Source organism: Mobula birostris, chromosome 32 (assembly GCF_030028105.1).
Source record: "Mobula birostris isolate sMobBir1 chromosome 32, sMobBir1.hap1, whole genome shotgun sequence".
In the NCBI taxonomy this organism is placed as follows: domain Eukaryota; kingdom Metazoa; phylum Chordata; class Chondrichthyes; order Myliobatiformes; family Myliobatidae; genus Mobula; species Mobula birostris.
Window position 1 is genome coordinate 26,724,281 of NC_092401.1, and position 15,047 is coordinate 26,739,327.

At 45.8% G+C, this 15,047-nt stretch overlaps 1 protein-coding gene across 1 annotated transcript in view; it reads right to left on the minus strand.

Annotated features, from left to right (window-relative positions):
• LOC140191250 (AP-1 complex subunit mu-2) overlaps positions 1-15,047 on the minus strand; it is a 34,946-nt gene that overhangs the window by 8,916 nt on the left and 10,983 nt on the right. The window contains exons 3-7 of the mRNA XM_072248485.1: positions 14,236-14,303; positions 12,036-12,166; positions 9,040-9,187; positions 3,947-4,073; positions 1,718-1,860 (exon numbers count right to left, since the gene is read on the minus strand). Of these exons, the coding sequence (XP_072104586.1) occupies positions 1,718-1,860; positions 3,947-4,073; positions 9,040-9,187; positions 12,036-12,166; positions 14,236-14,303 (617 nt within the window). The remainder of the gene's footprint in view (positions 1-1,717; positions 1,861-3,946; positions 4,074-9,039; positions 9,188-12,035; positions 12,167-14,235; positions 14,304-15,047) is intronic.

The following is a 15,047-nucleotide window of genomic DNA, read 5'->3' on the forward strand; positions in this document are numbered from 1 at the left end:
TTTTGTTGTTTTGTTGCTTGCTGTGTTCTGTGTTGTTCTGTTGAGCATTTTGGGTACGCTACATTGGCGCCATCGTGTGTGTTAGTTGATGACGTAAGCGAATCTGAATCAGAATTTCCTTCTTCTGTGGACATTACGTTGAGAAGAATGAACAGCTTCCATCAGACTGTGAAGAGGTGAGGGTCACTCAGTCTGGAGAGTGAACAGCTTCCATCGGACTGTGAAGAGGAGTGGAGAGTCACTCAGTCTGGAGAATGAACAGCTTCCATCAGACTGTGAAGGAATGAGAGTCACTCGGTCTGGAGAATGAACAGCTTCCATCAGACTGTGAAGGGGTGAGGGTCACTCAGTCTGGAGAGTGAACAGCTTCCATCAGACTGTGAAGGGGTGTGAGGGCCACTCGGTCTGGAGAATGAACAGCTTCCATCAGACTGTGAAGGGGTGAGAGTCACTCAGTCTGGAGAATGAACAGCTTCCATCAGACTGTGAAGGAGTGAGAGTCACTCGGTCTGGAGAGTGAACAGCTTCCGTCAGACTGTGAAGGGGTGTGAGGGCCACTCGGTCTGGAGAATGAACAGCTTCCATCAGACTGTGAAGGGGTGAGAGTCACTCGGTCTGGAGAGTGTGGCTATGTAACGATTGGGCGCCATTTTCTGTGAAGATCAGCTCCTTATTTTTTAAGATGAGAGTGAATCCTATGGGCAACAGGGTTTCCATGGACTAAAGACTTGCTGGAGAAGAAAGTCAAATCGCAACTCAACCATGACCCCTCTTGACCTCACGATCTGCCTCATTATGACCTTGCACATTACTGTCTACCTGCACTGCACCTTCTCTGTAGCTGTTACACCCTGTTCTAGACTCTGTTGTTGTTTTATTTTACCTTTTCTATCTCAATGCACTGCTGTAATGAATTAATTTGTTTGAGCAGTATGCACAGCTAGCTTTTCACTGTACCTCGGTGAATGACATTAATAAACCAATTCCAATCTTTCTCTGTAACTATAACACACAATTTTTATTACTTTCCTTTTCTATTGCAACCTCTGGCAGCACACCCTAGGTACCCATTACTCCGTGTAAGTAAAACCTACCCGACACACCTTCCTCACCACCAGGCCACGCCATCTTCACACAGCTCAAATCAGGCAGGAGGTACAGCAACCTGAAGTCCCACACCACCAGGTTCAAGAACAGCCTCTTCCCTTCAACCATTCAGTTCTGAACCAACAGGCAAAACTCTAATAACTAGAGATTAGCAACTCTATGACCACTTTGATCATTTTGCACCAAAATCTACTTTTATTTTGTTCTAATTGTGTTCTTTCTTGTAATAATTGTGTATAATTTACGTTCCATTGATACCTTTAGCTTGTGACAGCTACTAATATGGTGCTTATGTGATGCTGCTGTAAACAAGGTTTTCATTGCACCTTGTACTTGTGCATACAGCAGCAAACATGACCGACTTTTAATGCATCCTGATATCTGCCCTTCAATCTTGGCTGACAGCAGGAGACTACAGTTGGGCACAAAGTCACTCCATTGACCCAAGGACATCTGGGTCTTTAACCTGGAAGAGTTCATGAAAACAAAACAGGGTAAAGTCCTCCCAGATTTTAGATTTGATTGCTAATCATTGATATTGGAGGAGGCTAAAAGGTTGGCACAACATCATGGGCCAGTAGTGTTCTAAATTCTAAGTTCCTTTACTCACTTGAATGTTCAGTCGATAAGACATTAGTTCAAAATCGCCGTCCGGTGGGACGAAGGAGATTGTTCGGTCATTTTCAAAGCGAGAGAGCCTCACACATTGATGAAACTTCACATCCTCCAGTTCCACCGATTTATTTTTGCCTCCTAAATTAAAGCAAATCTGAGATTATTATTGTACTTTTCACAAGATGTCCCAGAACGACTTGGGGCAAATCAGATTCTTTCAAAGTGTAGAACAAAACAACCAATTTGTATAGAGTGGGAAATACAATGGAGAGTACAGCAAGCTTTAGAATCAATTATTATCATCAGCTCAATGTTCCTTTGATTATGTTAACCGAAGGATGAATATTAAGTTTGATGTCTCTGAGCCTGTAGGATGGTGGTGGGGATCTCCTGGAAGCTTACTGGATACTGGAAGGCCTGGATAGACTGGACATGCAGAGAACATTACCATCTGCAGGAGCACCTAGGACTAGAGGGCACAGCCGCAGAATACAGAGAACTGAGACCAGGAGGAATTCCTTCAGCCAGTTGGTGGAAACTCTGTGAAATCTGTTGGAGGCCAAGTCATTGGATGTACTTCAGGCAAAGATTGAGAGGTTCTTGATTGGTAAGGGGAGGGTTAAAGGTTACGGAGGAAAAAAGGTGGGCACTCAGCTGCTGAGATCAGAGTGTATTTGTGGCTCCCCTATCCCACAGTTAGTACCAATGCACCTTTGCCTTGAGTGAGAGCCACTGGTCAGAGCCAGGCCCAGCAAAGTGCGGGTTTCTGGCTTACTCTCACAATCCAAGCACGTACAGGTTAGGATCAGTAAATTGTCTGCTTGTTATGTTGGCGTTGGAACTATGGCAACACTTGCAGCTGCCCACCACTATCCTTGCTGATTTAATTTAATTTGATGCAAATGACACATTTCACTGTACATCCTAATGTACGTGTGACAAATAAAGCTAATCTTGCCTGGGGGTGTATCCGATGACAGGCTCCAACACAGGAAGGACCAGAGTCGCCTCTACTTCCCGAGGAGACTGAAGTCCTCTGGAGTACACAAGTCTCTCCTTCACGTGTTCTCCCAGTACCATCTTCTATGTGGTGGTGTGCTGGGGTATTGGCATCAACACGGGCGATGCCAACAGGCTCAATAAACTGATTAGAAAGGCTGGCTCTGTTTTAGCAGTTGACCTGAACAAACACTGGAAGCTGTGATAGAACAAGGGACCCTGTGGAAAATCCTGGCAATTCGGGACAATGCTTCCCACCCTCCGCATGCCACCTTGGCTGAACAGAGGAGCACTTTTAGTAACGGACTAAGACAACTGTGCTGCTCCGAAGAGCGCTATATGAGGTCACTCTTACCCTTGGCCACTAGGTTCTATAATGAGTCAACCTATAGCAGGGGAAGTGATGACCCCCCCCCCACCCCCGTTAGACTGTTTGGGCTAGCTTATTTTTTATTCTTTCTTACTTCTACTCTAATATTTGTATATCTGTGAACTTATAATGCTACTGTGACACTGTAATTTCCTTTGGGATCAATAAAGTATCTATCTGCTTGGTACATGTGGCAATAATAAACAAGTACTAAGGGGAGACCTAATACAGGTCTACAAACTTACAAGGGGCACAGATAGACAGCCAGTTTCTTTTTTCCCCAGGGTAGAAATGTTTAATACCACAGGGCAAGCATTTAAGGTGAGAGGGAGTAAAACGTATGGGGCAAGATTTTGTTTAAGTTGGGTGTCTGGAATAAATTACGAAGGATGCTGGTGGAGGTAGATACAATAGTAGCATTTAAGAGGCTCTTAAATAGGCACCTGAATAAGCAGAGAATGGAGGGATAAGGACATTGTGTTTGTAGATGGGATTAATGTAGTTTGGTATTTAATTACTAGTTTAGTAAGTTTGGCACAGTATCTCGGGCCAAAGGTCTGTTCCTGTGCTGTACTGTTCTAAGTTCCATTAACAATGTCACCACAACTGAAACTCAGTCCATGAGTATAAAAAGTTTTCAGTGATGTTTGCAAAAATCTACTTTAGGTAATAGACCATAAACAATTATTTTTGAGACCCATTTTGATTTTGAATATTTCAAATATATCATTCGTGAAACGGTTGTTTCTGATGCTGACTATTAATGTGTTGAAGTAGGAAAAACAATGGACAATTCAGCTTAGCAAGCACTCAGCCCTGACAACGTCGGTGTCTGGAAACTGCTGTACTACTCACGCCCAGTTAGTTCGAAGAGGACCTTGTCGTTCAGGCCCAGCCGGAGTTCTGGCATTCCCGAGAGGAAGACCCTCAGTTTCACGCTGCCGACTATCTCGCTCTGTAGAACATTCCCGTTCGCACTGACCTGTCCAAGAACAAGGAGCAATGAACTGAACCCACGGGGGACTATCGCCAGGACAGACGAAATGACTAGAACAGAGAATGTACAGTGCAGGAAAAAGGACTTTGGCCTACCATGTTGTCCTGAACTAATTAGGCTAATGATGGCCAATTACATTCATCATTTCTCCCTACACAATGTCCATGTCTTCCATTCCCCGCACATTCATGTACCCAAGAGTCTCTTAAACACCTCTGTCGAATCTGCCTCCACCACCACCCCTGATAGTGCATTGTAGACACACCCCACTGTCTGTGTAAAAAAAAAAAACACATCTCCTTTAAACTTTCCTCCTCTCGCTTGAGAGCTATGCCCTCTACAATTCAAAATCTCTACCCAGGGAGAAAGATACCAGGTGACTATTTTCTCTATGCCTCCTGCAGTTTAATAAACCTCTGTCAGATCTTCCCTTAGCCCCTGCTCCTCCAGAGAAAACAATCCAATTTGCCTGACCTCTCCTTTTAGCATCTGACCTCTAATCCAGGCAGCAATCTGCTGAACACCTTCTGCCTCCTCTCCAAAGTATCCACATCCTTCCTTAACGAGGCAATTGGAACTGAACGCAATACTCCAAATGCAACCTCATCAGAGTTTTATGAAGTTGTAACATAACTTCCTGAGTCTTGAGCTTAGGGCCTTGACTAATAAAGATGAGGATGCTATACAACTTCCTTAACACCCTCTTGATTTACGTGGGTGGCCACTTTCATGGGAATTGGAACGCAAGATCCCTCTTCACATCAACAATAAGATCAAAACCAGTTCACTCACTCTTTGCCTAGGTACCCGCTGCTACAGGCCTCTGGGATTGTCACCTACACCTGGCATTCTCTCTCCATTTCTTCAAGAGCATCTCCCAAAATCTCAATCTCTGCCACCCCAGTGGAAAAGGACACCACTATTCGAACCACTGGCACCTGCAGGTTCCCCACCAGACTCAGCATCTTACATTAAAACTTCTACAGCATCAGTGGCCGGAGTTCTGGCCTACAAACGGTGGGCGTGCCTTCCACGAAGGACAGCTGTGGTTCAAGGTAACCCATTAACCCATCTTCCAAAGGGCAATTCAGGATGATCAATAAATACTGGTCCTGCCTCCGATACCCAGATCACATTTGATGCCCTCTGTTTATCTGCGAGCAGTACGACATGGTGGGCAAGCTGCTGCCCACGCGGGCTCCCTCTCTCCACACAGGGGAGCTCACGTGGGCAGCAGAATCCAAAGGAAAGGCAGAGACTGATACAGGTTGGCAGCAGCGGCGTTACAGGAGTTGCCCGTCACGTTGAACGCAACATAGGGCTGCTTTAGGGACTTCAGCTCCAGATTTCCCCCCTCGGGGTTTACTCCCAAAGACTTCCCCATGAGTGGCTATACAGTAATTGCATGGCAGCGATGTTTGAGATCAGATTCACCTGGAAATCAGAATCAGGTTTATGATCTCTGTCTTGTATGATGTAAAAATTGTTGTTTTGCAGCAGCAGTATAGTCCAAACATAAAATAATACAAGATAGTGCAAAAATTAGCTTAGGAGGATTAATGGTGCCTAACAGCAACTCCTTTGCTTGCTTCTTCAGAAACAGCTCGATTTCCATCTTTAATATCTCTATTTTTCCCCTTCAGGGTTCTTTTGAAGACCCTGACATGGAGAAACATGCTGACTACGGTTCTTTGTGGGAAGGGGTCCAGCTCTCAGGGTTTCACAACTGGCCGTTATTCAGCACGCCAAGGGCTTGGCCTAAGAGCTCAGCTCGCCTTTGAAGGTTCGAGATCTCATGGCTCTGGAGACGGGCGGATCGATGGTCGGTTTCAGGGCAGATTGGTGTCTCGTGGGAGATGGAAGGTCTAAGGCTGTATGCCCAGAGACCTGAGATCTTTGGGCTCAGAGCTCGGAAAAAGTGACGCAATGGACTTTTAACATCGTAAACCAGTGAGTTGTTTGTTATGTCTCCCCTCTTGCTGTGAAACGGAGACACCTTTTTCTCTTTCATTAGGGAGAGAGAGAGCCTGTGGTAAGTTGAATACCAGGAGAACAAGTAGTCTTTGAAGTACTGCAAGTGTGTGTCCTTGCTGTTGCTTTGCTCACCCTTGGGTGCTCAGTGGTGGGTGTCAATGCCTTTTTTTTTGTCGGTGGGGGGGAGGGATTGTTGCTTGCTGCTGCTTATCTGTGGGAGGGAGGGCAGCTGGAGCGGACTTTGGGGTTCTAACATTTAACTGTCATTCATTCTTTGGAGCACTCTTCTGTTTTTGTGGATGTTTGCGAAGAAAAAGGATGTATTATTGTATACATTTCTCTGACATTAAATTGTATCTTTGAAACCTTTGAAAAATAAAAGGAACAACAAGGTACTATTCGTAGACTGTTCAGAAATATGATGGCGGAGGGGAAGCTGTTCCTGAAATGTTGAATTGGGTCTTCAGGCTCCTGTACCTCCTTCCTGACAGTAGTAACGAGAAGAGGGTATGTCCCAAATGGTTAGGATCCTTAATGAGGATACCACCTTCTTGAGGTACCTCTCCCATGCTGTTCCTTCTCTCTTCTACCCTCTCCCATCAGGCAGGGGATACAAAAGTTCAAGAACATACCATCAGGCTCAAGAACAACTTCTATCCCACTGCTAAAAGATGCTTGAATGGACCTCTTGTATGTTATTTGTCTGTTCTGCGCTTCCAACTTTAACTGTAACACTATAATCTGGATTCTGTTACTGTTTTCTTTTTGTACTCCCTCAATATTTGAGGACCGCCATTGTTCAGGGTCACCCATGGGTGTTGCATCTCAGCTGTCTACATAATATGCAAGGCAGTACACAAGCCGGGGCAGTACGATATGGAGACCAAGCTGTTGCCCGTGCAGCAGGCTCCCCCTCTCCAAGCAGCTGATGAATCCAAAGAAACGATACAGACCAATACAGTATGACACCAGTGGTATTGTAGGAGTTATCAATCAGTGATGAACACAACGTAGGCCTTCGGCACTGCAGCTCCAGATTTTTTCTCAGGGTTTATTCCCGAAGCCTTCCTCAAGAGTGAGTATACAGTAGCTGCAAGGCAGCAGAGGTTTGAGATCAGAGTTTTCCCTCTCCGAGATGAGCTGACAAAACCCATTTGCTTGAAGCAACTGGTTTTAAGGTGTCACTAGCCCACCTTTGCCCCTTCTCCTGTCAGTAGAAATGGTTCCGCTGGACTCAGTAGGTAACCCACGCGTGAAGGCCAGGAGCTGGATTTGGTTGTCAAAGGCTATTTGAGATGTGCACTATGGGGAGCAATTAATGTTTATTCCCACAACAACCCCCTGGCTATAACAACCTTAAAGAACCTCCCTCAGTGTACGTATGTATGAAGTAATCTGTCTTGATGGCACACAAAGCTATTCACTGTGGCAAAAATAAACCAATTATCAATTTTCACAAATGTTCCTACAGTATAAGAGTCCATCAGGCCCCTGTGATCTCCTAGAAGAACTATCCTGTCTGGTTGCATCACCACCCTGGTGTGGAGGGGCCAATGCACAGGATCAGAAAAAGCTGCAGAGGGTTGTAAACCCAAACAGTTCCATCATGGGCACTGGTCTCTCCACCAGAGGATAACTTCAATACGCAATGCCTCAAGATGGTGGCATCCACCATGAAGGACCTTTGCCATCGATACCTTCTTCTCATTGCTACCATCAGGGGGAGATATAGGAATCTGAAGATGCACACTGATGAACAGGTTCTTCCCCTTTGCCATCAGATTTCTGAACAGCCCATGAAAATTACTTCATTATTTTGCTCTCTTTTTGCACGATTTATTGTATATATTTATTTATATACAGCGTGGTCTTATTGTCATTTATAGTCTTTCTTTCGCTGTAATGCTGCTTGCAAAACAACAAGTTCCATGACATACACTCAGTGGCCACTTTATTTTAAAAAGATTTTAATTTTAAGGAATTGAAAAGAAGAGGGCCGGGCTGGTGGTCAGCTCGCTGTCCCGCCAAGTTTACTCATCTCTGTGCTGACCTGAGACTGTGGCCTGCAACTAACGGGCTCCTAGATTGGCTTCATGGCTGTAGACTGACCTACAGGAACTTCAGTTCTGAATGTGATTTGCTTACTTTTATTGTTTGCACGACTTGTTTTCTTTTCTGCACATTGGGTGTTTTGACAGTCACTTTTTTAAAATGGGTTCTATTGGGTTTCTTTGTTTTGTGGCTGCCTGCAAGGAGACACATCTCAAGATTATATGTAGGAATCATACTTCAATAATAAATGTACTTTGAACTTTGATTAAGTACATCTGCTTATTAATGCAAATATCTAATCAGCCAATCACATTGCAGCAGCTCACTGCATAAAAGCATGCAGACATGGTCAAGAGATTCAGTTCTTGTTCAGACCAAACTTCAGAATGGGGAGGAAATGTGATCCAAGTGACTTTGACAATGGAATGATGGTTGACGCTGGACAATGGCTGTTGTTGAGTATCTCAGAAACTGCTGACCTCCTGGGATTTTCACGCACAGCAGTCTCTAGAGTTTACAGAGAATAGTACGAGTGGTTAAAGGAGAATGGCCAGACTGGTTCAAGCTGACAGGAAAGCGACAGGAGCCCAAATAATTGCACGCTACAACAGTAGAGTGCAGAAGAGCATCTCTGAACGCACGTGTTGAAGTGGATGAGCTACAGCAGCAGAAGACCATGAACAGGAGGTACCTAATAAAGTGCCACTGAGTGATAATAAACCCAATTCTGATTCCGTCACTCCTATTCTCCAAGTTCTGCAAGTTATCCTCTGTCGATGTACCTATGACCTTGTTAGAGCCAATATGGACCTGAGGTCCTACTGATTTTAACAGAAACCACGCCCCAACCTTGATCTGAAGGATAGTGTGGACCCGAGAATGATTGGTGTACCACTAGGCAGAGATCTCAAAGCTCTACACTCACCAACACGTTGACACCTTCGATGACATCAATGAAGACCTCGTTCTTCTTGTACTTGATGCCTTCTGATCTCCAGGACACAGCATTGGTGACGGTGGCCGGTGGCCGTGGGGCAGCCAGTTCCAGTTTTTGGCTCTGCTGAGTGATGTACCTGTCCAGGGAACAGGGAGTGCTCAGGCCTGGCTCGTGCTCGGTCAGAACAAAACCCAGGAAGCAGAGGGCAGCACCTCAGTCAGAGGCAGGCTCGTCATGAGTTCAAAGCAGGTACCTCATCGGTCTCCATGGGCATATGCCTTTGCCTCCCCCTCCAACATCTAAAACTCACCTCTTTCTTGCCATACATTCCCACAAAACCCTGCCTCTCTCACTCCCCCCCATGTACCCTCCCAATATCCTCCTTCCTTCTTCCCACACACCTCAAAAACCCACTCATTCTTCCTACATTCCTCAGAAATTCACCCTCACCCCAAACGGTTCTACAGAGCGATGACGAGCACTCTGGACTCTGAATCCAGTGGTCAGAGTTCATATCTCGGTGCAACCTGTTTGGGCTCCATAGTAACGGAGCGGTTAGCTCACACTATTATACCTCGGGGTGTCAGAGTTCAGAGTTCAATCTCGACATCCTCTGTAAAGAGCTTGTAGGCCCTCCCTGTGGAATGCATGGGGTTTCTCCCACAGTCCTAAGATGTTTAGTAGTTTAATTGGTCGTTGTAAATTGTCCTGTGATTAGGCTCGGGTTAGACTGGGGGATGGTGGGCAGTGTGGCTTGAAGGGCTGGAAGGGGCCTATTCCATGCTGTATCTGGGGCAATAAGTAAATAAATACCCCAGAAACACACACTCCCTCCCCACAATCTCCAGAAATCCTCTCCTCATCCCCACACACCCCAGAAACCCACTTTCTCCCTCTCCCCACATACATTGGGAACCTACTCTCTCCCCCACGCACGCCCCAGAAACCTACTCTCTCGCTCTCTCCACACACCTCATAAACCCACTCTTTCCTCCGGTTCAGGGTACTTGGAGGCACATGATAAAATAGGCCAGTCATCGTGGTTTCCTTCAGGGCAAATCTTGCCTAACAAATCTGTTGGAATTCTTTGAGGAAATAACAGGCAGGATAGACAAAGGAAAGGCAATGGATGTTGTTTCCTTGTGTTCTCAGAAGGCCATTGACAAGATGCTGCACATGAGGTATCGAAACAAGATAAGAGCCCATGGTATTGCAGGAAAGATACTAGCACGGATGGAAGATTGGCTGGCTGGCAGGAGGCAAAAAGTGGGCAAAAAGGGGGCCTTTTCTGGTTCGCTGCCAGTGATTCGTGGTGTTCTGCAAGGGTCTGTGTTGGGACTGCTTCTTTTCACATCATATGTCAATGACTGAATTGATGGCTTTGTGGCCAAGTTTACAGATGGCACAAAGATTGGTGGAGGGGGAGCTGGGAGTGGGATTTAGTTCAGAAAGAGAAAATACAAGACATTTTGATATTCCGTTCACAGCGTAACGACACTTGGAGAATATCCTTTGCTCCTTGCAACCTATTGCACACGATACACGAATTATAAGACAATAAGACACAGGAGCAGAATTAAGCCATTTAGCCAATTGGGTCTGCTTCACCATTCCATCATGGTTGAATTATAACCCCTCTCAGTTCCATTCTCCTTCCTTCTCCCCATAACCTTTCACACCCTTACTAATCAAGAACCTATCAACCTCAACTTGAAATATACCCAATGACTTAGCCTCCACAGTCACCTGCAGCAATAAATTAGATTCTGGAATAGGCATCCATTAGTCTAGTGAGACTATGGACTGCAGAGCAATGTGTGGTTAAGTGCCTTGCTCAAGCATACAACACGCTGCCTCAGCCAAGGCTCTACATGCCCCTTCCCTCTTCAGTCCTGACGAAGGGTTCTGGCCCGAAACATTGACTGATCGTTTCCATGGATGCTGCCCGACCTGCTGAGTTCCTCCAGCGTGTTGTGAGTGTTGCTTTGACCCCAGCATCTGCAGAGTATTTTGTGTTTACAGTGGGACACCGATAGGATGCAAAACTTGGCTGAGAAGTGGCAGATGGAGTTCAACCCAAATAAGTGTGAGGTGGTTCATTTTGGTAGGTCAAATATGATGGCAGAATATAGTATTAATGGTAAGACTCTAGGCAGTGTGGAGGATCAGAGGGATCTTGGGGCCGAGTCCACAGGACGCTCAAAGCTGCTGTGCAGGTTGACTCTGTGGTTAGGAAAGCATAGGGTGCACTGGCCTTCATCAACTGTGAAACTGAGCTCAAGAGCCGAGAGGTAACGTTACAGCTATACAGGACCCTGGTCAGACCCCACTTGGAGTGCTGTGCTCAGTTCTGGTCACCTCTCTACAGGAAGGATGTGGAAACCATAGAAAGGGTGCAGAGGAGATTTACAAGGATGTTGTCTGGATAGGGGAGAATGTCTTATGAGAATAGGTTGAGTGAACTCAGCCTTTTCTCCTTGGAGCGATGGAGATGAGAGGTGACCTGATAGAGGTGTATAAGATGATGAGAGGCATTGAATGTGTGGATAGTCAGAGGCTTTTTCCCAGGGCTGAATTGGCTTGTGTGAGAGGGCACAGTTTTAAGGTGCTTGGAATTAGGTACAGAGGAGTCATCAGGGTTTAGTTTTTTGAACTGACATGTGGCCCAGTGTCCAACTTCTCCACCTCTGGTGTTTAATCAATGAGGGATCATGAGACCATAAGACATAGGGACAGAATTAGGCTATTTGGCCTATCAAATCTGTTCTGCCATTCAATCATGGTTGATCGTTTTTTTTCTCCCCTCCTCAGCCCAACTCCCCGTCCTTCTCCTTTTGATGTCGTGTCCACTCAAGAACCTATCAGTCTCAGTCTCAAGGCACCCAACAACCTGGCCTCTGCAGCTGCCTGTGGTAATAAATTCCACAAATTCACCACCCTCTGGCTAAGCTGGAGCTGGGGATGATGTGACTGCTGATACTCACTCCTGTAGAATTTTACTTTCGGTGGTCTGGGGGAACCCAAAGTCCATCACTTCGTCCAGGAGCTCATAGATGATCACAAAGTTGTCCCGGATACTCTCCTCCTCCAGCTCCTTGAAGTATTCTGTGAAGACCTGGGGAGGAAGCAAGGTGTGAGATTCCAGGGGAACACCAATTTCTGAAAGTGACGTTGAACTACCAGAATCAGAATTATTATTACTGACATGCGGTACTGAGTAAAAACCTTAGGCACCTATATAAAGCTATAGCTAGCCTAAGGCATGTACACAGTGCTATAGTAATTTTATGTATTGCACTATACTGCTGTCACAAAAAATAAAACAAATTCCATGACATGTGTGAGTGATGATAAACCTGATTCTGATGTGGGTCTTTGTTGTGGATTGAGAGTGGGAAGGGAGCAGGGAGAAGGGAATCATGGTTGGGAAAGGTGGGAGTGAGAGGAGAGGGAGCAGGTAGTGCCAAAGAGACATTCTGAGATGATCAATAAACCAATTGTTTGGAATTAAGTAACCTTGCCTGGTGTCTCAAGGCTGGGTGTGTCTGCACCTGAGTGACCCCCGCCCCTGGAACTCCTCTGCCATCTGTCCCACACCCCTCCCACTGTGCCGCACCCTCGCCATTCCCTACATCCTTTGCTCCTGCCAGATTTACAAACTCGCCCTCCACTCCACGTTGACAAATACAGTCCTGTGTAAAAGTCTTAGCTATAGATATGTGCGTAAGACTTTTGCACAGGACTGTATAACATGAAAGCTGTTGACATTATAATGAAACATAAAAATTACCATAAATTACAGTAAAAGTATTAAAAAATATGTAGTGTAAAGAGAGAGCAAAAGGAAACACTACCTCTTGCACTACCATTGTCTCATCTATGATTGTGTTCCTTTGCACTAATGTCTTGGGCAGTTTTTTTTCTTCTCACTGTTCTGCACAATTTATATTCTGTGTGTTGTCTGAACCTGCGCCTGTGAAGTTGCTACAAGCAAGTTTTTCATTGCACATGACAATGACCTTGACTACTACTGTGACAGTAATGACAATGGCCACTCATGATGGTCAGCCTCTCTGATTAACTCATCCACCATCTCATGAGTGTATGATGTGGAGAGTACACGACTGAAGTCATACCAATATTTACAATTTAGGGCATCTAGATCTGGACTTGCCTACCCAACCCAAGACCAGGGGAGCCCAGTCTGTGTGTTGGATGGGATTGAAAACCAATTACAGGTCCTCAGACCAGATTGGCGTTTTGTAAATTGTTAGAGGTGCCCAACTGAGTTGTGTTTCATGTGTGTGCGCACCACAAGTCATGCAACGGGTCAGATCCCAGGTAGCTATGGTTGGGTTGAATAGGGCCTAAGCTGCCCACAACTGTTTGTGTCTATGACCATACGCAGGGTTTCAAAATGACCCCAAGCTAAGGTCTCCATCGAGTTTGTGGCTCTGACTTGGTTGATTCTTTTTTTTTAATTTGTAAGAATGGATTTTAGGGACAGAGCGGGGAGTTAGAAATCAGGATACGGTTTAGGAACAGTGATGTGGGGAAGTTAGAGGTTGGATTACGGTCCAGGGACAGGGATGTGGAGGAGTTAGAGGTCAGACCTCCACATTAGAAATCCAGCAATGTGAATGGGTGATGTCAGGCTCTCCCAGCTCAGTGGGCCCTAGGACCAGATGCCCATGCAAGCAGGAGACATAAAGGCTGGTCAGTTGGTGAACTCGGAGTCTGAGCCTGGAGATCAGGGTCCCATCACTGCCCTGTCCAAGACCTGATACCAAAGATCAGAGCACCAAGTCCGAGTGTCGAAGGCCTGGAGACCGGAGGCTGAAGGCTTGTCCGTGTGTGTGGCGGGAGGGAGGAAAGGGGATTGTTGTTTGGTTTTGCTGTGTTCTGCTTTGATCTGGCGAGCACTATGGTGCCGGAATGTGTGCCAAGACTTGTGGGCTGCCCCCAGCGCACGCCCAGGTTGTGTAGGTCGTTAACACAAACAATGCATTTCACTGTATGTTTGATGTACATGTGATAAATAAATTTGAATCTGAATCTGTTCAGGAGGGACGGTGGCCCAGGTAGGGTCCGAGGGAGCTGCCTGCTTGTTAAAGGAGCAGACACAAAGCAAAAATTATCAACTGGAATCATCTAGTTAAACAGGAACTGAATAGGAACTCTTACCTGGATGATTTTATACAGGAACGCATACACGAGAGAGGCATTTGCATTTTTCTTTGTCATTGCAACCACTGAACTCCAGGTTAAAGGAAAATGACTCAACAGTTTTCAACTTATCACGTAAGTTCCCAAAGTGGCAAAACCGATGAAGTCAATTCCATCATTAACTCCTTGTCGACCTTCTTGCTTCTGCTGTTTGTTTGACTATCTTGGATCATCAATTTGAAAATCAGTTGAAATTGTTAACCTGTTTAATGCTCTCGAGTGAAACAGAGCCCGTGCTGAAATGGTCACCATTACATAAAAGTAAAGCAGTGCAACACACAACTTGCCAGAGGAACTCAGCAGCATCAATGGAGATGAATAAACAGTCAACAGTTTGGGCTGAGACCCTTCATCAGGACTGGAAAGATGGGGAGGAGAAGCAGGTGGCATGTGATAGGTGAGACCAGGTGGAGGGGAAGCTGGGTGGGTAGGGGAGAGAGTAAAAGCAAGAAGCTGAGAGGTGATAGGTGGAAAAGGTAAAGGTCTGAAGGAGGAACTTGATAGGAGAGCGGAGTAGGCCATGGGAGAAAGGGGAGGAGGAGGAGCATCAGGGGGAGGTGATGGGCAGGTGAGAAGAGGAGAGCTAGAATGGAGAATGGGTAAAGGGAGGAGGGAGGGAGAGGAATTACTAATTGATGTTCATGTTGCCTAGTTTGATATTGTACAGCACAACACAGGCCCTTCAATCCACAATGTTGTGCCAAACCTTTAATCTACGCAAAGATCGGTCCAACCCTTCCAGCCCACGTAGCCCTCCATGTTTTTCTGTC